A 26,803-nucleotide genomic window follows, 5' to 3' on the forward strand; every position below is an offset into this window, starting at 1 on the left:
ATCAATTATGTTTACTCTCAGGTACGGACGGATATTGGGAGGTCGTTATTTGCAGATGATGGGGCCTTATGGAAGAGGGGAAGAAAGGTGCCATACATAGTCAGGAAGGTACAGGAGGCAATTGATGAGGTAGAGCGGTGGGCATTAATGTGGGGATTCAGGTTCTCTGTAGAGACAACTCAGTGTTTTTTTACCAGTAGGAAGGTGGGAGATGAGGTATGCTTGAGGTTACAGTATATGGGATAAACTTGGAGAGGGTGGGGGCCTTCAGGTTCTTTGGGGTTACTTTGACACTAGGCTGACCTGGGCAGAACACATTGAGAGAGTGGTGGGAAAGTGTAAGAAGGTGCTAAATGTGATGTGCTGTCTGACGGGGAAGAAATGGGGGGTTGGGCGTTCCTCATTGAGGACCATGTATGTTGCATTGATCTGATCTGTAATAGACTATGGCAGTATAGTGTATGGTTCGGCAGCCCGGACCTCATTGGAAAGGCTAGATGTCATACATGGGCAAGGACTCAGAATATGTAGTGGGGCGTTTCGGACCTCCCCAGTGTCTGCACTACAGGTGGTGATGGGGTATATGCCATTGCAGATTAGGAGACAGCTGCTGGCAATGAATTATTGGGTCAACCTAAAGGGACATGGGGTGTCTTATCCTGCGAAAGGGATTTTACAGGCATGCTGGGAACATGAGCAAGGACAGAACACAAGCTTTGGGTGGGTGGGTAATACTCAGGCGAGGGAGATGGGACTGTATGAAAGGGAGTTTAGTCCAACGGTAGCTATTCCTGTAAACCCACCATGGCTACTCCCGCCTCCAGTAGTTGACCTAGAAGTGTTGGAGAGACTACGGAAAGATAGGGAGGGTGTTGATCCATCTGATTTGTTTAATACACCTCTGGATACTGTGTATCAGGATTTTGTGGCCATTTACACAGATGGTTCAAAAGATCCAAGGACAGACGTACTGGGTCAGCATTTGTAGTGCAGGAATGTGGGGTGACATTCAGGAAACGTATTACAGATCTTCTGGCTCTATATACGGCAGAGCTGATGGCCATACTGTTGGCCTTGCAGTGGGTGGAGGAAGTCAAGCCAGACAGGGTAGTTATTTGCTTTGATTCATGTGCAGTGTTGATGAGTCTTCAGTCCTTTAGCTCACGTAGCAGACAATACCTGCTTTGTGATGTGCTACAAACCCATTGCAGGATTAGATAGATGGGTATACAGATAAGATTTACTTGGGTTCCAGTCAATGTGGGGGTGGAGGGGAAAGAGACAGTTGATGGACTGGCTAAAGAATCACTTTGTTTGGGGATGTTGATGTTGTAGATTCAATGAGCAAGGCAGAGACAAAAACCCTGATATGGACAGTGATGATGCAGAGATGGCAGGAGCAGTGGAATAGAGATACTAAGGGCAGGCATTTATTGCAAGTACAGATGAATGTCCGGGAGGGGAGGACGGCAGGAAGGGACAGAAGAGAGGAGGCTATTTTTACAAGACTAAGGCTGGAACACAGCCAGTTGAATAAGACTTTAAATTTGACAGGGAAGCATCCAACAGGAAAGTGTGATTATTGCCAGGAGATGATCGTGGACTACAGGAAAAGGAGGTCTGAGCACGCCCCCATTCTCATCGACGGGGCTGTATTGGAGCAGGTTGCGAGCTTCAAGTTCCTTGGTGTGCACATCACCAACAAACTATCACAGTCCATACACACCAAGACAGTCGTGAAGAGGGGACGACAACATCTATTCCCCCTCAGGAGACTGAAAAGATTTGGCATGGGTCCTCAGATCCTCAAAAGGTTATACAGCTGCACCATCGAGAGCATCCTGACTGGTTGCATCACCGCCTGGTATGGCAACTGATCGGCCTCCGACCGCAAGGCGCTACAGAGGGTGGTGCGTACAGCCCAGTACATCACTGGGGCCAAGCTTCCTGCCATCCATGAGCTCTATACCAGGCTAAGGAAGGCCCTAAAAATTCAAAAAGACTCCAACCACCCTAGTCATAGACTGTTCTCTCTGCTACCGCACGGCAAGCGGTACCGGAGCGCCAAGTCTAGGTTCAAAAGCCTTCTTAACAGCTTCTACACCCAAGCCATAAGACTGCTGAACAGTTAATCAAATAGCTACCTGGACTATTTGCATTGACCCCCACCCTTTTTTTTATGCTGCTGCTACTCGCTGTTTATTATCTATGCATAGTTACTTTACCCCTACCAACATGTACATATTACCTCAATTACCTCGACTAACTTGTACCCCCACACATTGACTCGGTACCGGTACCCCCTGTATTTAGCGTCGTTATTGTTATTTTATTGTTACTTGTATTTATTTATATTACTTTAGTTTATTTAGTCAATATTTTCTAAAATCTTATTTTTCTTAAATCTGCATTGTTGGCTAAGGGCTTGTAAGTAAGCATTTTACGATAATGTCTCCCCGTCTCTGGCCTACACTCCAGTACAGTAGATGGCGGTAATGCACCATAACGTTGGATGCCATCGGCCGACAAAGCCTAGCGAAGAAGAAGATGGCCGACATTATCGAGGTGCATGCAGAGAAACTCAGCAAAAAGTAAGCCATTGTCGATTCACTCGTTTATTGGACATCATTTATGAGGACCTGTGCAACACTTTGATGGTGTGTGTTGATCACTTCCGTGTTATTATTCGATAAAAGTAGTAGGATAGTGTTGCATCAGATCGGATAAAGCATAATGGAAAAACGAATGTACCATGGCGAATGTGCATATATATTCCAATGGTCCATTCAAGCAATATATCGCACGTGTTTCTTGTAGTCCTTAAATGTTCACGTATGCATGCTCTTCATCATATTTTGTGAGGGGAGATAACTACAAAACCCATATCGCATCGTACAAATTACCCAAGGTTATTTGCTGATTTTAAGTTTCTTATTTCCGTGTAGGTTGATTTAACAAAACCATGTTTTGGCGAAAGAAGTGTTTGCCTTTTTGTCTTTACCATAATGAGTTGCTCGCCAACTTCACCAACCTTGCAGGACATACTGATATGCTATTTATGTGGGGAAACATACGTAAAAATGTATGCACGCATGACTGTAAATCGCTTTGGATTAAAGCGTCTGCTAAATGACATATTATTATAAATTGCTTATTATTATATTATATTATTAAACATTGAATTCATCAGCTTTATGCTTCCAAGCTAAATATTTTATAATCTCACTTCTTTAATGGGATGGTTTGCTAGCTAGTGGATTTAGCTAGCTACTAGTAGGCTACATGGTCTAATGACTGATCAGCTCAGAATGAAAGTGAAAATGTTCTCCCTACCCAGTGGAAAAAGTACCCAATTGTCATACTTGAGTAAAAGTAAAGTTACCTTAATAGAAAATGACCCAAGTGAAAGTCACAGAGTAAAATATTCCTTGAGTAAAAGTATTTGGTTTTATATATACTTCTCAAAAGAAAAAAATTGTTTACAGACAGCATGATTTTTCTGGGGGGTTTTTAACACTCAAACACTGACTAGACATGACATACCAGAAATCAAGAAAACGGGTTTATCAAAAATGAATAAATCACAGCACGTTTTTGGACTCATTCGGCTGTTTTTACCTGATTAATTAGAATAATTGGAAATTAATGTTAAGTTCCATTGTTATTCCTAAAACATAAATTGAAAATGATTCTGTTGCTGCTTCCTGTTGACAATAACTTTTGATAAATAGGTCAATGTCAAAATAGGTCAATGTCAAAACAGCGTTTCGAAGTGTCCAAATCAATGTAGCTCAGTGTAGCTCAGTTGGTAGAGCATGGCGCTTGCAACGCCAGGGTTGTGGGTTCGATTCCCACGGGGGGCCAGGGGGGCCAGTATGAAAATGTATGCACTCACATAACTGTAAGTCGCTCTGGATAAGAGCGTCTGCTAAATGACTAAAATGTAAATGTAAATGTAAATATGCAGAAACAGTTTGTGATATATTGAAAACACTCATATCAATTAGGGGGGAAATCAGGTTGTATGTGCTGTTGAAACCCAAAAAAAGAAACTGGAAATATTGTTTACATCACTGGTTAAAGGACAACCTGCTGAAGACGGCCAGCTACATTTTGAAGTCATGTATTTTTGACCCACCACCTCAATTCGGTCTTATGTAGCAACATTTGAAATTGTGTTTTTTACATTGGATAAAAATACAGACTCAGAGCTACAAAATGGAATATCATACACTACACTGGTTACATTGTAACCCCACTTTTGAGAAAATGGCCCTTGAATGTTTTGGTACACCTACTGGAGAGCTCTTCTTTGTCTATACCCATTCAGTATAGTTCACACCCTCTTAAGCCTTAGCCCCACCCAGTGATGAAAGTAGTAGCAAAAAGTATTAGTAAAAATACACTTTATTTAGTCCTTGACCTATATCCTAATCTGACTTTGGTGCAGGTCATGTTCTTCGCATTACCGTCTCTGGTAAACACACACTATAGTTCAAATAAAATCTAAGTTTATTTGTCACATGCAGAGGATACAGAAGGTGTAAACGGTACAGTGAAATGGTTACTTGCATGTTTGCATCGTAGCAATATCAAAAATAGAAAGTGTCCAGATGAAAATATTTTTATATTATTATTAGATGATGCTTACCCAGACACCCTTGTCTAAATTGATGGGTCATGTGAAATAAATTCTATAACCACCCCTCAGCCACATCTAGCTAAGTGGATGGGTCACTATTGTCTAGACATGTAGACATGTTCATGAAATAAATATGGACACCACTTCAAATGAGTGGATTCAGCTATTTCAGCCACACCCATTGCTGACAGGTGTATAAAATCAAGCACACCGCCATGCAATCTCCATAGTCAAACATTGGCAGTAGAATGGCCCGTACTGAAGAGCTCAGGGACTTTCAATGTGGCACTGTCATAAGATGCCACTTTTCAAACAAGTCAGTTTATCACATTTCTGCCCTGCTAGAGCTGCCCCAGTCAACTGTAAGTGCTGTTATTGTGCAGTGGAAATGTCTAGGAGCAACAACAGCTCAGCTGCCAAGTGGTAGGCCACACAAGCTCACAGAACGGGACCACCGAGTGCTGAAGCGCGTAGCGCGTAAAGGTCGTCTGTCCTCGGTTGCAACACTCACTACCGAGTTCCAAACTGCCTCTGGAAGCAACGTCAGCACAAGAACTGTTCATCGGGAGCTTCATGAAATGGGTTTCCATGGCCGAGCAGCCGCACACAAGCCTAAGATAACCATGCGCAATGCGATTGGTGTAAAGCTCGCCACCATTGGACTCTGGAGCAGTGGAAACGTGTTCTCTGCAGTGATTAATCACACTTCACCATCTAGCTAGCTAAACAATTAACCATAATCCCAACCCATACAGGACAAACAGATAGTCATAGCTAGCCACCATGCATACAATGTTGTAGTATGAATCTGCAGGTAGCTAAAGCTAACCAATTAGGTGCAATGTTAGCTAGTTAGCTAACACTAGGCTATAACTAGCAATATAAATGGACTTCTGAGATACAAATAATATTACTACACAGATCATACCTGTAACGTTAGCTAGCGAGCCAGCATGCTATCGTTAGCTAGCTGGCTAACAGTATGTATTATCTTGCAATGAAAACTACTTTCTGACCAAATTTTAAACGTATAATATTTGAAAATGTAGCTAGACTCTTACCCGTATACATGGATGAACGCTTGTTTGGCCCGTTGTGTCAAGTCACTTCGGTTCACACTGACCGTGTGCAGAAAGTTGTCCATCACAGAAAGTTGTCCATCACTTTTTCTCACTGATATTTGTCGATAGGTTCAGGTTGCACATCCTGTTCAAACTAACCCTACTGAAAAAACACACAGAATCAGGAAATAATGTGCATATCACTGGTTAGAGGACAACTTGTAGAAAACAGCCAACTACATTTTGGATTGTTGCATTTTGTTTCAAGTGGGTCGCCAACGCGGAAAGATAAACGCAACACTATTTTGTTGATCACTCATATCGATATCACATTAAAATCAATAGAGCGGGTGCTCACAATTGTTTATAACGCATTGTTGTCCTTTTTATACTGTATTAAAAGTATTTTAGGAAAACTAAATAGAAAAAGAAAATATACAATTCGTGAAAAATACATTTATTATTTTTGCACTTTACGATGCTTTCCTTTGTGACCAGTTACTCATTAAATTGGCCCATGCATTCACTAGTCAGCTATTTATCTCGTCTCATGTTTACTGAATGTACATCTCAACTATTTTATTACTCATACAAGAGAATAAATCATCCAGCCTTTAAATCATTCATTTCCAGTCTACATAATTAAATAATAGGCGTACAGTTTGAATATTGTTGTTTGTGCTTTTCATACATGTATGTGTATACAGTTGAAGTCGGAAGTTTACATACACCTTAGCCAAATACATTTAAACTCAGTTTTTCACAATTCCTGACATTTAATCCAAGTAAAAAGTCCCTATCTTAGGTCAGTTAGAATCACCACTTTATTTTAAGAATTTGAAATGTCAGAATAATAGTAGAGAGTGATTTATTTCAGCGTTTCTTTCTTTCATCACATTCCCAGTGGGTCAGAAGTTTACATACATTCAATTAGTATTTGGTGGCGTTGCCTTTAAATTGTTTTACTTGGGTCAAACGTTTCGGGTAGCCTTCCACAAGCTTCCCACAATAAGTTGGGTGTAACTGAGTCAGGTGTTTAGACCTCCTTGCTCGCACACGCATTTTCAGTTCTGCCCACACATTTTCTATAGGATTGAGGTCAGGGCTTTGTGATGGCCACTCCAATACCTTGACTTTGTTGTCTTTAAGCCATTTTGCCACAACTTTGCTTGGGGTCATTGTCCATTTGGAAGATTCATTTGCGACCAAGCTTTTAACTTCCTGACTGATGTCTTGAGATGTTGCTTCAATATATCCACATAGTTTTCCTTCCTCATGATGCCATCTATTTTGTGAAGTGCACCAGTCCCTCCTGCAGCAAAGCATCCCCACAGCATGATGCTGCCACCCCCGTGCTTCACGTTTGGGATGGTGTTCTTCGGCTTCCAAGCCGCCCCCTTTTTCCTCCAAACATAACGATGGTAATTATGGCCAACAGTTCTATTTTTGTTTCATCAGACCAGAGGACATTTCTCCAAAAAGTACGATCTTTGTCCCCATGTGCAGTTGCAAACCGTAGTCTGGCTTTTTTATGGCGGTTTTGGAGCAGTGGCTTCTTCCTTGCTGAGCAGCGTTTCAGGTTATGTCGATATAGGACTCGTTTTACTGTGGAATAGATACTTTTGTACCTGTTTCCTCCAGCATCTTCACAAGGTCCTTTGCTGTTGTTCTGTGATTGATTTGCACTTTTCGCACCAAAGTACGTTCATCTCTAGGAGACAGAACGCGTCTCCTTCCTGAGCGGGATGACGGCTGCGTGGTCCCATGGTGTTTATACTTGCGTACTATTGTTTGTACAGATGAACGTGGTACCTTCAGGCGTTTCGAAATTGCTCCCAATGATGAACCAGACTTGTGGAGGTCTGCACATTTTCTTTCTGAGGTCTTGGCTGATTTTTTTTGATTTTCCCATGATGTCAATTAAAGAGGCACTGAGTTTGAAGGTAGGCCTTGAAATACATCCACAGGTACAGCTCCAGTTGACTCAAATGATGTAAATTAGCCTGTCAGAAGCTTCTAAAGCCATGACATCATTTTCTGTACCATACAGTGCATTCGGAAAGTATTCAGACCCCTTGACTTTTTTCACATTTTGTTACGTTACAGGCTTATTCTAAAATTGATTAAATTGTTTTTTTCTTCATCAAACTACACACAATACCCGATAATGACAAAGCAAAATTGTTGCTAATTTCTAACTGAAATATTACATTTACAAAATAATTCATACCTTTTACTCAGTACTTTGTTGAAACATCTTTGGCAGCAATTACAGCCTAGAGTTTTCTTGGGTATGACGCTACAAGCTTGGCACCTGTATTTGGAGAGTTTCTCCCATTCTTCTCTGCAGATCCTCAAGTTCTGTCAGGTTAAATGGTGAGCGTCGCTGCACAGCTATATTCAGGTTTCTCCAGAGATGTTCGATCGGGTTCAAGTCCAGGCTCTGGCTGGGCCACTCAAGGACATTCAGAGACTTGTCCCGAAGCCACTCCTGCGTTTTCTTGGCTGTGTGCTTAGGGTCATTGTCCTGTTGTACGGTGAACCTTCGCCTCAGTCTGAGGTCCTGAGCGCTATGGAGCAGGTTTTCATCAAGGATCTCTCTGTACTTTGCACTGTTCATCTTTCCCTCGATCCTGACTAGTCTCCCAGTCCCTGCTGCTGAAAAACATCCCCACAGCCTGATGCTGCCACCACCATGCTTCACGTAGGGATGGTGCAAGGTTTCCTCCAGACGTGACACTTGGCATTCATGCCAAAGAGTTCAATCTTGATTTTATCAGACCAGAGAATCTTGTTTCTCATGGTCTGAGAGTCCTTTAGTTGCCTCTTGGCAAACTCGAAGTGGGCTGTCATGTGCCTTTTACTGAGGAGTGGCTTCCGTCTGGCCACTCTACCATGAAGGCCTGATTGGTGGAGTGCTGCAGAGATGGTTGTCCTTCTGGAAGGTTCTCCCATCTCCACAGAGGAACTCTGGAGCTCTGTCAGAGTGACCATCGGGTTCATGGTCACCTCCCTGACCAAGGCCCTTCTCCCTCGGTTGCTCAGTTTGGCCGTGCAGCCAGCTCTATGAAGAGTCTTGGTGGTTCCAAATGTCTTCCATTCAAGAATGATGGAGGCCACTGTGTTCTTGGGGACCACAATTCCTTTGACCTGATGGCTTGGTTTTTGCTCTGACATGCACTGTCAACTGTGGGACGTTATATAGACAGATGTGTGCCTTTCCAAATCATGTCCAATCAATTGAATTTACCACAGGTGGATTCAAATCAAGTTGTAGAAACATCTCAAGGATGTTCAATGGAAACAGGATGCACCTGAGTTCAATTTCGAGTCTCATAGCAAAGGGTCTGAATTCTTATGTAAATACATTTTGAATACATTTGCTAAAATGTCACTTTATCATTATGTGGTATTGTGTGTAGATTGATGAGGAAAATGTTTTATTTAATCAATTTTAGAATAAGGCTGTAACGTAACAAAATGTGGAAAAAGGGAAGGGATCTGAATACTTTCCGAATGCACTGTAGCTGCAATTGAAGTGTTGTATCAAACTGCTATGCGTCTTGATTCAATGTAAATGTATATCTGTTACTTTTAAAATATATTTTATCTATCTAGCCTCTCTTGATTCTTCATTGCAAAGGGGAAACTGTAACGGAACATTGTAATTCTGTTAATTATTAATGCAGCTTTTTGAAATAGATGTGATACTGTGTTCCACCTGGATTTCTTATATTTGTTATGATTGGGCTTATGTCTGTCAAGACAAACACAAATTTCACCAAATTCAAACAAACTTGTCATTCAGAATTTTCATCATTGGTGTTTTGTTTTTATTGTAAATGTCATCAGTTAGTCTTTTCACACTTTGTTCTGTTTGTGTCCTTTTAACCTGTCTGGCTTTGGTTTGATGTGAAAGTCTGCTTTATTTCCACTAATGTATTTTTTTCTGGGCATCAGGAGTGAACCTGTTGATAGCAGTGACAGGTTATAGGTATGGGGAGTGCATATCACCTATGTGTTTTTAGCTACCATGTGAACAACTGTGAAATATTACCTTTGAAAAAAGGACTATATAAATGTATTTTTGCTTTTGTTGGGGCATTTGGATACTCTTGCAGTTATATTTATGTAAACCTTCTGGTATATATATTAATAAAGATAGATCAGTTTTCCTTTTTCAAGTTGATTTCCCCACCCTCTGATGATTGGTTTTGGTTACATTTTTGCATTGATCAGCTTTTGTTTTTGTCCAGGAGACACACAAGACATCATGAATCCCATACTGTGAAATATTTGAAATGGCAAAATCACAAGCACATCAATCTAATTACGTTTGAAAAGTAACATAACTAATCATCAATTAAATGCATCATGGCCTTACCCTAGTTGTCCATCTAAAACATGTTTTAAAATGATGAAGTGAGGAGAGCAAGGGAAGAAGAAAGGACAGACATGCTCAGAAACCAGATGAATATGATCACATATTCACATGTATTTTAATATTCTGATTAGACATTTATAATTAGTAAAGGACCTGTGTTTTTCAATGAAGATAAAAATGAAAACCGCCCATGGAGTTATTTGAAAACAACAAAATAAACTAATATGATCCCCTGTCTGAGTGGAGAACTACTTTTGCGCAGCGTCTTGCGTTAGACTGATCCCCTCGAACGCGCTGGAACGTCATTGGGTACAGTTCAATGCCGACAGTTATATATGGGGTGAACTTGCGCGCATCACTCACTTGCTGCAGGAAAAAGATGGCAGACGTTACAGAGGTGGACGCAGAGACTCTTAGCAAAAAGTAAGCCAATGTCGATTCTCTCTTCTATTGGAAAAAATTTATGAAGACGTGTGCAACATGTTGATGGTGTGTGTTTCACTTCCGTGTTATTATTCGATAAAAGTAGTAGGATAGTGTTGCGTCAGATCGGATAAAGCTCGATGGAAAAACTAGTGTTCCATAGCGAATGTGCATACACATTTTCCAATGGTCATTTCGGTTCAAGCGGCATATCGCACATACATGCTCTTCATCCTAGTCTGTGAATGGAGATAACTACAAAACTTATATTTCATCGTAGAAATTACCCAAGCTAAATTGCTGATCTGAAGTTCCTTATTTTCATGTAAGTTTATTGACAAAACCACGTTTCAGCTAAATAAATGTTTTTTTCCTTAACCATAATGAGCTTCTTGCCAACTTCACCAACCTTTCAGGTCATACTCATGCTATTTATGTGGGGAAATATTGAAGTAATCAGCTTTATGCATCCAGGCTAAATATCCTATCTCACTTCTGTAATGTGATGGCTTGGTAACTAGTGGATTTAGCTAGCTACTACTAGGCTATGTTGCCTAATGACTGATCAGCTCAGAATGAAAGTGAAAATGTTCTCCGTACCCAATTGTCATACTTTAGTAAAAGTAAAAGTAAAAATACCTTAATAGAAAAGGACTCGAGTAAAAGTGAGTCATCCCAGTAACATCCTACTTGAGTGAAAGTCTAAAAGTCTTTGGTTTTAATTATACTAAAGTATCAAAACTAAATGTAATTGCTAAAATATACTTGGGTATCAAAAGTTAAAGTATAAATAATTTCAAATGCCTTATATTAAGCAAACCAGATGGCACCATTTAATTTTTTTTACAGATAGCCAGGGGTATGCTCCAACACTCAGACATAATTTACAAATGAAGCATTTGTTTAGTGAGTCCGCCAGATCAGAGGCAGTAGGTATGACCAGGGATGTTCTCTTATAAGTGTGTGAATTAGACCATTTTCCTGTCCTGCTAAGCATTCAACATGTAACGAGTACTTTTGGGTGTCAGGGAAACTGTATGGAGTAAAAAGTACATAATTTTCTTTAGCAATGTAGTGAAGTAAAAGTTGTCAAAAATATAAATAGTAAAGTACAGATACCCGAAAAAACTACTTAAGTAGTACTTACAAGTATTTTTACTTAAGAACTTTATACCACTGAGTAAAAGTCTAAAAGTATTTGGTTAATATATACGTAATTATCAAAAGGAAAAGAAAATGCTTGTTTTTTTGGACACTCAAACATGGACATCCGTTTTCACGATTTCTGGTATATCATCAAAATAAATCAATCACAGCGCATTTTTAGACTCATTCAATAGTTTTTACCTTATTTAACTAGAATACTATTGGAAATTAATGTTATGTTTTAGGAATAACAATGGAACTTTAGTTGAAAATAGTAATCATAGTGCCACAATAGTAATCAGCTATATATATATATATATATATATATATATATATATATATATATATATATATATATATATATATATATATATATATATATATATATATAATATATAAATGGTGTATCATACACTGCAGTTGAGTAACAATGGGAAAGTAATTCTGCTTTGAAAGTTAATAAATTTATAGCACCACTTTTGAGAAATGGACGTTGAATGTTTTGATACACCTACTGGAGAGCTCCTCTTTGTCTACACCCATTCAGCATAGTTCACAGCCTATTAAACCTTCGCTCCACCCATCTCTTTAAGGATTCAAATGTAAGGCCATGTGCTAAACAAAGTAATGATAGTGTAGGAAACAACCAAAGATTTCAAGACTAAAAGTGGTGAAAGTAGTAGTAAAAACACACTTTATCTAGGATTATATCCTAATCTGACGTTCTTCACATTACCGTCTCTGGTAAACACACACTATATCAAATATCTTAAATTACAGAAGGTGTAAACGGTAGAGTGAAATGGTTATTTGCATAGTAGCAATGTCAAAAATGTAAAGTGTCCACATAGAAATATTGTATGAATCTTTTATAATTATTAGATTATGCTTACCCAGACACACTTGTCTAAATTAATGGGTAATGTGAAATAAATGCTAAAGCCACATCTATCTAAATCAAATCAAATCAAATCAAATTTTATTGGTCACATGCGCCGAATACAACAGGTGCAGACATTACAGTGAAATGCTTACTTACAGCCCTTAACCAACAGTTAAGGGCTGTGGATGGGTCACTATTGTCAAGACATGTACACATGTTCATGAAATACAATAGATTGCCATAATCACCCCCAGACACACCTGGCTAACTTGATGGGTTGTGTAATCATCTGGCGACGTGGAGTCTTTTGTTTAGATATGAACCATAATCCCAACCCATACAGTACAAACGGAATGACATACTGAGCAGCTCATGTTATAGACAGAAGCATGCTACATGGCAGACCAATCCGAACTCATCTCTTGGCATGTCCAGCCCATCTATTATTTCTGCCAATCATGGCCAGTGAGAAGGTTCCTGTCTTTTTCCGTGGCTAAACCAACTAGGCTTGTAATTTACATTTTTAAATTTAAATTACAGATGGCATACAAGATGGCATACAGATGGCATACAAGTTTGTTATTAAGGCACATAAAAGTTCACATGTTCCAGAAGGCTATCTTGTGAAGTAGTGACGTGCAACATTCGCCTAGCTTCCTGAAACGTGTCATATTTTGATTTGGGGGTCACTAAACAGAAAGGGAAATGCAACACTTATTTGTCAATCACTCATATTGTTATCACGTTGTAATCAATAGAACAGGGGGGGGGGGTCAGGTTGAAAATCCTGTTCAAACTAACCCTACTGAAAGACCACATGGAATCTGGGAATAATGTGCATATCACTGGTTAGAGGACAACTTGTAGAAATCAGGCAGCGTGGGTCGCCAACGCGGAAAGGTAAACACAACACTATTTTGTTAATCACTCATATTGATATCACATTAACGTCAATAGAACAGGGGCAAACGTTTGGGTTGTATGCGCTGTTTAAAGTGGAACTGACAGCGCTTTAACTACTTTGCAAATATGGATTCAAAAAAATAATAATCCCGGGAAGACGATACAATTAAACTAGCAAGGGCAATGGTCACATGTCAGTCATAACGTGGCTAATAAACTAGCATATCTATTTATGTAGCTATTATGGTGGAAAATGAATTACATTTAGACATACTATGCTGTTTTTACTTAGATAATTGTCCATTGTTATATATTAGTTAATTTTTTTTGCTGTTGCAGGCTTGTCTTGTGTGACTTAGTCATAAGTCTGGGCGTACATATAAGATCCGTTTGGGTGCGACCGCAGCATGTAAGACATCCCGTAGTTTTACTATCTACAGGAAGTCAGCTGTATGGAAACTTGCAGAAACGAGCACATTATATTGTGAACTGTGACAAAACGCAGTTATGCGGATAAGCCCTTGTGCTATCTTAATCTGCACAGACAAACCAATTGCCTTTTACACTATGTTCTGCCCCTGTTACCACACATCTGCTAAACTGCCACGTAGACAAGAGGTTGCACGTTTTCTATAAAAACTGAGACCCAACTATGTTTGTTGGGCATTTCACTCTGCACTATTTTAGAGATTGTTGATTGCTAAGTTTTTGCTAATCTTATAATAAAGTTGTTGTTTGACGAATCTACAGGCTCTCTCCTGGTTAGAAATGTTAGCTAGCTAGCTAGCTAGCTAAGGAGGATGTCATTGGGTGAGTGGCCGACTTTTTCCCCTCATATCGTTTTTTTCGGTGGCTACAGCTAGAGATGCAGGTGTCATTTGGTTAGCTATCAATAAATGTGAATCACTTTGATAGCTATCTAGTTAGCTATTCTGAACTTGAATGATTATTATCCAGTTAGCATATCTCTTGCGTTCGTAAATTCAATCTGGCTATCTACTCCGATTTCAGAGCACTCTCGTCTGAGTGTGCCAGAGCGCAGAATAACTGATGAATTTACGAACACTCAACACCCGCTGAATATGCCTGGTGTCAGTAAACGTGGGCAAAAAAAGTAATTAAATTGTTGCCACTAGCACAGTTAGTCACTAACGCTCTAGATAACATGTAAACAGTCTAACCAGCTCTGCTAGGGCGAGTAAAATGGTCAGCGTGAGGTGGCCAGTTAGCTTGGTGTTTGACTGCCATTGTGAGGAACGATCAGATCAACCCTACTCCTCAGCCATAGCGTCCAGTGTGTGTGTGGCTCTGAATGCTCGAAGAGCGAAATGCTCTGCATTTACGAACGGATCATCTGAAAAAGCGCTGAATTTACGAATGACCCAGAGCGCGCTGACCCACTGAAGGTAATTTATGAACGCACCCTTAGTTATCAATCAAATGTATTTGGAATCGATCAAATGGGCGGGCAGGCAAGTTCCCATTCAGTTGTCAAAATGTGGGTTGGGGACAAGCATGCATTGGCAGGCAAGCTGGAGAAGGACGAGCAGGCTACTATTCCCCATTGTTTATCAGTGTAATTTTGACGGCTAACTTGCTGAAAAAGTTTGAGAGGGTTTATCTATTGTTCCCTCGTTAGAGTTTAGCTCATCTTGCTCTGGCTAGCATTAGTTGTTGATCTTGTTGTTGTTAATGTGCATAACTGAGGGAGAGGGAGCCTACCTTTTCATCGTTGTTTGATCAATAGGAATGTAAAGTTTCCAAATGTAAGAGGACTCCCGTGGTATTTACATATTTATAGAAATCCATTCAGGTGTATTTTGTGGCTTTTGGCGAATGCGTTCAAATTATCTAAAATCGCGCTGTTGCCACTGCTTGTAAACACAGTCCAGTTCAACGTGAATGATGGGAGGCCTGTGTGGCATAAAGGCCTACTGTAGCTCTGATATGGCTATTGTGCATCGGTCTGCGTAGACTCCGGTCCTGGATGAAACAGATGTTTTTATTAGGTTTTATTTACTGCAGTATCTATTAATTGTCCAAACGCTTTGCCACTTTCCCACTCTATATTGCGATAGTTTTCAAACGGCATTCCCAAACATTCTATGAATTTATTAAGACGTGAAAATGACCATATCTAAGTGCTCACATTGTCAGAAAATGTAAAAAATAAATGAAAATAAAAGTTGTGTTGCTAAAACGCTGTCAGTTCCACTTTAAACTAAAAATATTCAAATGCCACACGAAATCTGAGCGTTTTTATATCACTGGTTAGAAGATAATTTACTTAAGACGTCGGATGGAGATTCTGGGAGGCTGCCGAAACGGGAAAGAAGCAAATCAGTTGCTTTGTTATTTAACTTAACCGAATCACGACCCAAAATAGGATATCAACGCTGACAAGGGTTGCCTGTTAATTTTGAATGATAGTTTGACTCTCAAATCCATGTATTGGTGTGAGGCCAGGGACTTTTATAGAGAGACCTCCCGATATATCTCAGGGCCATTTGAAGATGACTGCAGAGTTTTCGAACTGCAAAGTCCTGCAACTTTTACTCCTATGTAGTGGAGTAAAAGTTTACCAAATATATAAATACCCCCCCAAAAAAGTATTTCTACTTACTTTACACTACTGTTACTAAACCCATTTACACTGAACGAAAATATAAACGCAGCATGTAAAGTGTTGGTCCCATGTTTCATAAAAAATCCCAGAAATGTTCCATATGCAGAAAAAGCTTATTTCTATGCCCAGTTGTATGAAATCCATAGAATAGGGCCTAATTTACTACTTGAAATTGATTTGATTTTTCTTATATGAACTGTAACTCAGTAAAATCTTTAAAGTTTTTGGATGTTGCGTTTTATATTTTTGTTGAGTATAAAAACATCTAACCCTGCATAGTCATTTACGCAGAGACATGTTAAGCAGCAGAAGCATCATTCTTTTTTTAGTACATGGCCTTTTCATTTATATTTTATTAGAAAAACATTCAGTGCCTTAGAAATAATATGACGTGGGCCAAAGACGGCTGTGCTCTGTGTCTCTCTCCAGGTCTGGTCATTGACTGGTGTAGCTCAGTAGGTCAGCCTGCCTCACCATGCTGACTCTGGTGGTCAGGACTGCCAGGCACCAGGTGTGCCAAGCCTTTGGGGTCAGGGCTCAGGGGGTAAAGTTTGCTCTCCCCAGCACAGCATCAGTCCCAGCTCTAATTCAGGGGAATCGCTGGCGAGGTGACAAAAGGTTGGTGGCTTTTCCATTCAATGAGAAAAACAACCAACCTTTTGTCATAAATGATTCCCTTTTAGACGTTACTTACATGGCTTTATAAAGTAGTCTCCTTAGTAGTCCCCTTAACCCTGATGCTGAGTCCACTAGATACCCTGATGTTACCCTCTGTGTTGTTGTCAGTGAGCTGAAGAGGCGAATGAAAGCTGAGAAGAAGGCATCTGAGAAGGAAGCCAAAGTCAAAGAGCAGGTTGAGCAGACGGAGACCAATGACCAGGCGGATCAGAATGCATACGGGGCAGATGAGGAGACCCTGGACCCTAACGTGAGCTATATGCATGTTTATGATCGTCCTTCCTTCCCTCTTGTGATTTGCTTGAGAACATTTGACTGCTGATCTTAGTAGTATATTTTAAATAGGGTTGCAGTAATTGAGCTCTTGAACATTTACAGTAACCTCACTTTATATTGTTTATCCCAAAAGCAATACTTTAAGATCCGCACCCAAGCCATCCAGGCTCTGAAGGGCACAGCAGAGGACCCATACCCTCACAAGTACAATGTAGATCTGTCGCTCACAGAGTTCATTGAGAAGTACAACCACCTACAGCCTGGAGACCAGCTAACAGACATTGTCCTCAGTGTATCAGGTACTGACAACAACTGTTTTCAACTATTGTGATTTGGAATAATATGATGTTGTCATTTGATGGCCAAGCTGTATTTTTGACATATGTGAAACTCTGTTGTTGGCAGGTCGTGTCCATGCCAAGAGAGAGTCCGGGGCCAAGTTAATCTTCTATGACTTGCGAGGGGAAGGCGTCAAGCTGCAAGTTATGGCAACCAACAGGTACAGAACATGGCCCTTCCCAGAACTCCACTACTCATGGGGGCTCAAATACCTCCCACATGTATATATTCTAACCCTGTCTGTCCATGTTCCCTGTTAGGAGCTACAAGTCTGAGGAGGAGTTTGTGCGCATCAACAACAAGCTGCGGCGTGGTGACATCATTGGTGTTCGTGGTAACCCGGGGAAGACCAAAAAGGGCGAGCTGAGCATCATTCCCATAGAGATGACCCTGCTTTCACCTTGCTTGCACATGCTGCCCCACCTCCACTTTGGTCTCAAGGACAAGGTGAGCACCTTCACAATCCTGTAGTGAACATACAGAAAACATGTCAGGCTTTCATATGAATGAGAGATGATAGAGTACACCTTTAATTCATGTAACCAGCAGAAGAAATTGCCTTTTTTAGGGATCCTCACCCTTTCTCTAACCCATTGCCTCCAGGAAACACGATTCCGCCAGCGATACCTGGATCTGATTCTCAATGACTCTGTGAGGCAGAAGTTTGTAACACGTGCCAAGATCATCACTTACCTCCGCAGCTTCCTGGACGGGATGGGATTCCTGGAGGTGAGGGAAATGGCCAGTAGGGGGCACTTGTGTTTAGCAATTTTTTAAAAGTATGTCAGGGAAATGAGGGAGTGTGGAGGAGTTCAGGTTAAGAGTTCAAGAGTGGTAAAGCTGTCTTCTCTTTGATTTGGAAAGTACATTTTAAAGGGTTATTTTTCACAAACAGGGTTTTGGTGATGGGTAACAGACTGTAAAACCACAACACACGTTTCTTACAGATTGAGACGCCCATGATGAACCTGATTCCTGGAGGGGCCGTGGCCAAACCCTTTGTGACCTACCATAACGACCTAGACATGAACCTTTACATGAGGATCGCTCCTGAGCTCTACCACAAGGTAACCTGTCCCCCGGGGAAGGACCAATAACGCATTTAAAAAATAAAAAATAAACTCCATGCTCATATTTCCGTGCCTTCTTTCCCCAGATGCTTGTGGTCGGGGGGTTTGACAGAGTGTATGAGGTTGGACGGCAGTTCAGAAACGAAGGCATTGACCTCACCCACAATCCAGAGTTCACCACCTGCGAATTCTATATGGCCTATGCAGATTACCATGACTTGATGGATATCACAGAGAAGCTTCTCTCGGGTGAATGAAGAGGGTGTTTCTACTTCAACATTCTGGAATGTGAATATCTAGTGTTACTCACAGTGACATGTAGGTGTGTAGCTGCTAGATTCCATTACTAACTGGTCCGCTCTCTCTCTTCCCATCAGGGATGGTCAAGCACATCACTGGAGGATACAAAGTGAAGTATCATCCAGAGGGTCCAGAGGGCCAGACCTATGAGATTGACTTCACTCCTCCCTTCAGGAGGGTCAGCTTGACACACGACCTGGAGAAGGAGATGGGCGTCAAGTTCCCAGCTGCTGACACCTACGACAGTGACGGTAAGAGATTGAATGCCGGTCAATACAGTGCCACAGTTATACCTCTATATATTTATAGAATTTCCTAGGTTGTCTTACTGACCTGTCCCTCTCCACCCACCCCAGAGACCCGTAAATTCTTTGATGAACTGTGTGCCCAGAAAGGAGTGGAGTGCCCTCCTCCTAGAACCACTGCCCGCCTCCTTGACAAGGTGCCCATTCTAATCTACTCAGGAAACTCCCCTCCTATACCCCTTCCGTGTTGTTGACATCATGACTAAACTGAAGTTGATGTTTATCCCTGCAGTTGGTGGGAGATTTCCTGGAAGTCACGTGTATCAACCCCACGTTCATCTGTGACCACCCACAGATCATGAGCCCCCTGGCCAAATGGTGAGCTCTTCCTATCCATATTACACTAATTTAAAAACAAGCAACAATGCTCTTATGGACTGCAGGTTACCATTTGAAACAGTCAACATAGGTCTTGCAGTGCCCCCTGCTTGTCAATGCAGATGTATCTAGCTGTGCTCTCCTTGATCTCTCCCCATACAGGCACCGGTCAGAGAAAGGCCTGACGGAGCGTTTTGAGCTGTTTGTATTGAAGAAGGAGATCTGTAATGCCTACACTGAGTTGAACGACCCTATCAGACAGAGGGAGCTCTTTGAGCAACAGGCTAAGGTCAGTGTGCCTTGGCGAGTCGACTGAGTAACGCTACAAACTATGTAGTAGTAGGGGCCACTAAACTGACACATTTCCCCCAAATTCTTGCCTTACGTCAACTTAGTAACCATTGGTGCTTCATTTTCTTTGTGATATTTTCCTGTTTATGAGTCACCACCCTGTAAATCTTGATGAGCTATTTAGTTTTAGTACAGTCTGTTTCTCATCTAGCTTCTGTGTGTATGTTTGTTTTATTAGGCCAAGGCAGAGGGTGATGACGAGAGTATGTCCATTGATGAGACTTTCTGCACGGCACTAGAGTATGGCCTGCCACCAACTGCTGGCTGGGGCATGGGCATTGACCGCCTTACCATGTTCCTCACAGACTCCAACAACATCAAGGTACAGTTATAATACACACAGGCAGAGGCCAATATAGAGCCTGTGCAATCTCTAAAGCCTGGTTCACACTGTAGGCCTTAATGCTCAAATCAATGTAGTTTTTCAAGTTCTATTTTTCAAGTGACCAAATAGGATTTGTGTGTGTTCAGACGGCAGTAATTTGCTGACATGGCTATGCTAGTTGCCATAGTAATGACTGATGTGTGCGCAGTAGTGTAGGCTGATTGGTGGTGGTGCTCCCGCTTCCTATCACTCAGAAGTTATGTAGCCAGCTAAGGACTACAATGCCTGCCATGGATATTTCCCAGTTGCTTTAAATGTTCAAAGTCATAGTGTAAGAACACTTACAAAGCCTCAAAGGATAAGATGATGCAACTTTCAAAAGGAGTCCATTTTGGCTAACCACAACAGTCTGCTAGCTAGGTAGCTGTTTAGTTTTCTAGCACATTCAGTTATTTGTTTGTAAACCATTAGCTAGTTAGCTACCACATGTTCTTATCAAACTGTCAACAGAGTAGCTAGCAAGCAACAAGATATGCCAAATAAATCTGATTTGACCGTTCATACACAAGTTGCATGGCCAAGAATCAGATTTGTATGACCTACGAAGGTGGTTTGAAATGTGGCTTGAAATATCCGATTCCATGTGCTTTTTGGCTGTTCAGACTGCAGGAAAAAGAACAGATTTGAAATGGATTTGCAAAAAACAAAAAGGATTTCAGTCACTTCAAACTGCCAATGTGAACAAGGCTTTAGACATGCATGTTTATTATTATGTGGTATGGGACACTGTATCGATGATTGTTTACACACACGCACATACACTACAAACTTGAATGCACTTCAGCAGGACTCTGTGTGTGTGAAACCACCTGATGTTAATTCTGTTTCACAGGAGGTGCTGTTCTTCCCTGCCATGAAGCCTGATGACAACAAGACAGCCCCTCTCACAGAGGGCACCTCTGTGTAGTATTGTGACCTCGCCTGCTGGCAGATCTCTGCAGGGGTTGGCATGGTGATGAAGCCTGGGGAAATAATCAGATTGGTCTGTTGGTCTCACTGTGGGTCCCGGTGGCATTGACTGTTTTCTATTTTATCATATGGTTTGAATTTTGCAATCTGCATTAAGGGAAATAAGTTAATTTTAAATTCTTTTTCCATCATTACATAGTTGAAAACATAAATTGTGTGCTGTTGTTGCCTTGTATTACCTTGCGCTTTGTCTCTTTTCTGTCTTCCCTCAGAGTGTGGTGGACATCCAAGCCCAAAGTAATGTCAGTGAATGAGGGTTCTGGACATGTTTGTTGTGTTCTGTTATTGTATGCCATGCAGTCTGACTACTTTTAAAAAAATGGTTCACCCACACAACTGCCATTGGCACAAAAATAAACTTAATGACAAAAATGTGATTCTGTATTCCCATGATTGCGTTATGTCAAAGTATATGTCTGCAGCTGATCTACTGTTGCAGTAGGCCTAAGTTACTGGTCTACTGTTCTTTACCCATGGTCTTCATTATGTACATTTTCATAAGCTTTTGGATAAAGCAGTGGTGTAGCCATTCAGCCAAATCTGTTGCGAAACATTTCTTATATGGAAGCGAACGAAACATGGAGGGACGTACCTGAATTTGTCCAATAGAAACTGTTTGGCAGAATGACTACACCTATTCTGTTGCAAAACGTTGCCTCTTTATTTTTTCCAAATGGAAAACATTTAGCAACAAACTAGAGTTTCTATTGGACAAATTCAGGTAGATCAATCCCTGTTTCATTCTGCTTCTGTTTGTTTCTTAAATGGTAAACTGTTTCCATTGCAAGACGTAATGAATACACCCCTGGTGACCGAACTCTTGATGGCCAAGGTGCACCCCACCCATTTGGATCCCCTAAGAAAGGATTATGTGGGATGACCTGTGTGCAATACCTTTAGAGGAGGTAGATGTGTGGTAAGTTCATTTTCAGTGAATGCAGTCCAGTTACTTTCTAGTCATGCTGCAAAGTACTGTAGGACCCTAGTGTGAAGTCTACCAAGAAAACCAGCATTTGTTTAATGAAAGCAACACTAGGTCCTAGGAACTGTTGCCCGATCTCAGCAGTTGTGTACTACAGTACAATAGAAAACGGATACAATTGAAACAGTGATGGGGTTAGTGCTGTAATATTCATGAAGGGAAAACGATTTAGAATCAACCCAATTTATACGATCTACCAAGCATAAGAGAATGGTCGCGTTCCCCTGCTCAGACGTTGCATGAATCAACCAATGGTTGCGTGCCACGGCATCGACTGTCATCGATTGACAGATTGTTATAACATTTGATGTGGTTTGCTGATAGTTAAAATACATACCCAGGCGGTGTAAAATGTGGCATGCTTCAGCAACGCCTGGGCAGAGGAACGCACCCAAAACCTTATGGTTAGGTCTACAATACCATAAAGATGCAGAGTAGACCAATAGACAGAAGAACATCTAACACTACCAACTATGCGAAAAAACAAGTAGTATCCTAAATATTATGTTGTGCATCTATTACACCTTCAGAGTATCCATATAAGGAAAAACCTTATCGGCAAATACGGTCCAACTTCCACAAAGTCCTGCGGGTGCAGTGCACGAAAAGCCGCTTCTATTTCATGTCGAGAGCGCGCAAAGGGTAATGGTGCGCGCTCCACTCAGTCAATTGCATGTGTAATCTTTTCGGCCGACACTGTGAAGATGGCGATGAGAGTAGCGTTCCGGTGCCTTTCTGCAAACTTTTCCCCAGTACTGCTTCAGCTTTCTCGACCTGTACAGATCTCCGCAAATCGGCTCTTATGGAAGGCCAACACCGCACGGACACTGAGCACGGCCTCGCGACTGTCCACAGGTAACAATTTGTTACAATGTTGCCCAAATTAGATTGATCAACATTACAATTGATGTACGGGTCTGTGGCTACACATTCCAGTCGCTGAGGGGCAATAATCTCACGCTGTTTTTGGTCACTTTACCACCGTACATTTTTACACGTCAGTGAGAGCGCGTGAACTGCGATTTGAATTTTATGATCAGCATGTCCAGTTTTGTAAGCAGTTCAGAACGCATGCCCTGCTACGACAAAGTTTGGTCGATGGGTCAAATAAAAAGTAGCCTAATGCTGACCGTTACGTGGTCTAAAAGTAAAATATTCTCTGTAGTTATTCCCAGACGGAAATCAAGTTATTTCATTTTATGGAATTCCAATGGAATTTTGGGATTCCCTGACCAGCCCTGTCGAACAACGGTCCCCGCGATAGGTTGGTTTAACCGTAACATTTTGAATTATATGGTCGCTTTACATAAACTGTCCCCAAAAGTAGCCAGGTCGAATTAAAGTTTTCATTTTCTTAAAAAATGTTTTACAGTGTAATCTATCAGAGGTTTAACTTGACCTTGGAACGATTTGCTGGGTCTACTATCCACGGCCTTAAAAAAACATTAGCGTTTGTTAGGCACTCAGACACCCACTGTCTCGTGCCCCAATGTAGTGGATAATTACATAGAGCAAGTCATGCACGAGTTTGGACATAGCCAGTGAAATGCTGGCCTGAACTAACACATTTGAGCATACATCTATATTTAGCATATTTACTTTATTTCCTAAATTTGTAGGCTGAAAATGGCAAATACATGTATGGTGTTTTATGTGGGGGGTGTTTTACTCTATAAATTATATTGAAGATCTCTATTAAGGGAAGGCTCTCCCCTGAGTCTTTCAGACAATCCAGCCATGCCTCAGCATTTTGCACAGTTCACAATCTGGTTCAAACCTGTATTTTTTCTGCATGATCTGATGCTAACATTGGAAACTGTTGAGGCATTTAATTCCCCCCCAGGGTATCAGAAACGTGACAGCATTTGACATAAACCATATTTTAATGTTTATTGCTTAAAATGTGGATTGCATCTGTCCAAAATAGTATAAAATGATTATTAGTTAATTTAATATAATGAACAGCCCACATAGCAGATTAGAGGAAGGATGTTTTTCATTTCAACCAATAGAGAACTGTTAAATGTGGGTGCTCCCTCCCACCACCCATACTGTGTACAACCATACTACAATATACAGTAATAGCTAGAGAATGCGTGGTACATTGAATGAGCAATTGGCATCACCATGGTGATAGTAATACAATTCACATCTTGTTTGACATTACAGGACTGAATGTGGGAAAGTGCATGTTCAGAATCATGAATGGTATATTTTGCCACTGTGCAGTATTTTAAATAAGGTTTGCAGTTTCGCACAGTACTTTTTGGCTCTGGTCCATAGTACATTAGTGTCCTTTGGACAGTCAATAACAAGGACAATGTTTGGGATGGGTACTTAGTTTATGCACATGCATCCCGTTATCTGACGTGAATCTATTTTTACAGCCCTCAAATTCACAGACAAGCATGAGTGGGTGCGAGTAGAGGGAGGAGTTGGCACAGTTGGCATCAGCAATTTTGCTCAGGTAGGCAGTTTGGTTGATACTTTTATCAATGATTTAGTGTGCTGTTGTGTTTCTAAATTACTGACAATCTGACATTTATTGGTCTACATAATGCCTGTATTGTCTTGAGAGATTTATTTTGGAACTTTGTACTTTGTCCTGCAATACAAAGACGTATACCAGAATGGGCAATTTTACAAATGTATGACTATTGTTTAGGGTAATTGATTAATTGTATTACGCCTGGCTTAAAATTATTTGAGGGCCAATCTGATATTTGTGGACTAACTTGACGTTTACCACAACTTTCATTGGCCTTATTTTATGCTTTATGAAATCAGTTAGACGTTAGGATTCTTCCCAGAATTTCCTCAATGTATACTTCAAATATGAATATTTTGTGTTGCAAATTCTGAAAGCTGTATCTGCTAAAATGTTAGAATTTGTGTCCCTCCATTGTAGCAAGCATTAGGTGATGTGGTGTATTGTGGACTCCCTGAGGTGGGGCAAAAACTTGAACAAATGGGTGAGTATTTTTCAGGTTTTAAGTTTCCTCCCACAAGTAAATGACTATTGTGACCACAAGCTTTGTTGCCAATAAGGAGGGTCATGCATGTCCTTTGCTTGTGTTGCAGATGAGTTTGGTGCTTTGGAAAGCGTGAAGGCTGCTAGTGAGCTGTACTCTCCTCTGACTGGAGAGATAACTGAAATCAACACAGAGCTGGCAGACAACCCTGGACTAGTGAATAAATCCTGCTACGAAGGGGGTGAGTATCTTAGGCAAGACAAAGTGACATGGCAAATCAGTTGATAAGTATGTTTTGACAATTCAGTCATTTAGCAGATGCTCTTATCCAGAGCAACTTACAGGAGCAAATTAGGGTTGTGTCTTGTTCAAGGGCACATCGACAGATTTGTCACCTATTCGGCTTGGGGTTTCGAAACAGCGACCTTTCAGTTACTGGCCCAACGCTCTTAGCGGCTGGGGTACCTGCCACCTCCTTATGTGATTTTATGTTGGTGAATAATCAGTGGACACACTATTAAACCCCCTCTCCTGACAATGTTACTGATGGTTGCTCTCCTCTTTGACTTTCAGGCTGGCTAATTAAGATGACTATTGACAACCCTGCAGAACTTGATGGCCTCATGGACGATGGCTCCTATGAGAAATTTATCAAATCACTTGATGAGTAGACTGCTCGACTCTCCATGTTCTTTTTTTAAATGTTATTTTTAATGATGATTACAGGTCTTTCACACTAATCCTATCTGGACTGGCTGTAAAATCTCAGCTAAAATGAGATTATGTAAAGTAGCGATATTTATTTTCACTGTAATTGTTTAATCACCAAGATAACCTAGGTGCTTATTGCTGATGAAACCACAAGACAACCTGAAGTGTTTGTTCCCATGTCCTGTTGGCACAACGATAAATCCTGTTGGTACGACAATAAGGTTTAATTATTTCAGGTGCTTTGTTTGGACTGAAAAAAAAATAGAGAAGTGGCAACAGGTTGGAAAGTGATTGGAAATGAAGTCAGATAAAATAAATACAACCGACAATCCATTGTTTTTTTCATTATGACTTTTATATTCCCTCTGGTGGGAAGAATTGTATACAGTACTATTCACTTGCTTTACATAAACCACCTTGAGTCCTTATCTAATAGTCAAAACCTAGTTTGGTGTCTGGCAATGCAAGACTAGTCAACCTAACCTTGGCTGGCAGCCTGGCACTTCCAAAGACTCCCACACTTGTAGATTCACATTCTTCAGCAAGATAACCTTCTTTAGAACAAAAGACTAAAGCACAAATTAAGCAAGAATCAATTCTATTTGGGATATTTTCGTATTTTGAGGTGACATCTGGAATATATTGCATTTTTGTTACACCGCCTGTATTATTATACTGGATTGTTGACATAGCTTACTAATATATCTACTGCTATACATATCATTCTTAGTATATATTTTTGGTGTAGGCCTATATATGCATAGATTGCATTTGGATTACTGATAGTGTTATTTGGGTTAACTGGATTTTTCCTGACATGATATCTTGTTTTTGATTATTTGTGTACTTGTTTGACATTTTTACTGCATTGTTAGGAGCTAGGAACCCAAGCATTTCGCTGCACCTGCTATAACCTCTGCTAAATTGTGTATGCTACCAATAAAATTTGATTTGATATACTGCTGCTGTATTTTCCAACCCAAGTGATTTAAGCTAATGGATGAAAACAAGTTACCGAAAGTTGCACTTCAGTGATATTAACACATTTAATATAGCCACACAGTATCATCATTGATATA

General features: G+C 40.7%; 2 protein-coding genes across 4 annotated transcripts; both read left to right on the plus strand.

Annotated features, from left to right (window-relative positions):
• The first annotated feature begins 2,521 nt into the window (after positions 1-2,521).
• On the plus strand, positions 2,522-21,436 carry LOC311127946 (lysine--tRNA ligase-like). Of its 3 annotated transcripts, XM_084159846.1 has the most exons (15): positions 2,522-2,591; positions 16,498-16,686; positions 16,855-16,996; positions 17,156-17,321; positions 17,428-17,521; positions 17,622-17,808; positions 17,965-18,090; positions 18,309-18,428; positions 18,518-18,680; positions 18,809-18,982; positions 19,088-19,173; positions 19,269-19,354; positions 19,517-19,643; positions 19,884-20,027; positions 20,923-21,436. In XM_084159846.1, exons 2-15 carry the CDS (start codon positions 16,544-16,546, stop codon positions 20,995-20,997), a joined length of 1,833 nt encoding a protein of 610 aa, XP_084015972.1. In that variant the 5' UTR covers positions 2,522-2,591; positions 16,498-16,543; the 3' UTR covers positions 20,998-21,436. The 3 variants fall into 3 exon arrangements, with proteins under 3 accessions (XP_084015972.1, XP_084015974.1, XP_084015973.1); XM_084159848.1 differs by lacking the exon at positions 16,498-16,686 and having other exon boundaries at positions 2,528-2,591; XM_084159847.1 differs by lacking the exons at positions 2,522-2,591; positions 16,498-16,686 and adding an exon at positions 10,436-10,510.
• A 1,208-nt stretch (positions 21,437-22,644) lies between these two features.
• On the plus strand, positions 22,645-26,683 carry LOC311127298 (glycine cleavage system H protein, mitochondrial-like). Its single transcript, XM_084159108.1, has 5 exons — positions 22,645-22,896; positions 24,429-24,508; positions 24,950-25,013; positions 25,123-25,254; positions 25,587-26,683. The coding sequence occupies exons 1-5, from the start codon at positions 22,746-22,748 to the stop codon at positions 25,682-25,684; spliced, it is 525 nt and encodes a 174-aa protein (XP_084015234.1). The 5' UTR covers positions 22,645-22,745; the 3' UTR covers positions 25,685-26,683.
• The last annotated feature ends 120 nt before the right edge of the window (positions 26,684-26,803 follow it).

This window comes from Coregonus lavaretus (assembly GCF_964263955.1).
Source record: "Coregonus lavaretus genome assembly, chromosome: 4".
Lineage (NCBI taxonomy): Eukaryota > Metazoa > Chordata > Actinopteri > Salmoniformes > Salmonidae > Coregonus > Coregonus lavaretus.

Bases quoted from the DNA above. Each gene is read 5' to 3' on its own strand.
- LOC311127946 (XM_084159846.1), top strand. From the start codon at position 16,544: ATGCTGACTCTGGTGGTCAGGACTGCCAGGCACCAGGTGTGCCAAGCC. The intron at 16,687-16,854 runs GTTGGTGGCTTT...TGTTGTTGTCAG, and splicing joins CGCTGGCGAGGTGACAAAAG to TGAGCTGAAGAGGCGAATGA. The intron at 17,522-17,621 runs GTACAGAACATG...GTTCCCTGTTAG, and splicing joins CAAGTTATGGCAACCAACAG to GAGCTACAAGTCTGAGGAGG.
- LOC311127298 (XM_084159108.1), top strand. From the start codon at position 22,746: ATGGCGATGAGAGTAGCGTTCCGGTGCCTTTCTGCAAACTTTTCCCCA. The intron at 24,509-24,949 runs GTAGGCAGTTTG...CCTCCATTGTAG, and splicing joins GCATCAGCAATTTTGCTCAG to CAAGCATTAGGTGATGTGGT. The intron at 25,014-25,122 runs GTGAGTATTTTT...CTTGTGTTGCAG, and splicing joins GCAAAAACTTGAACAAATGG to ATGAGTTTGGTGCTTTGGAA.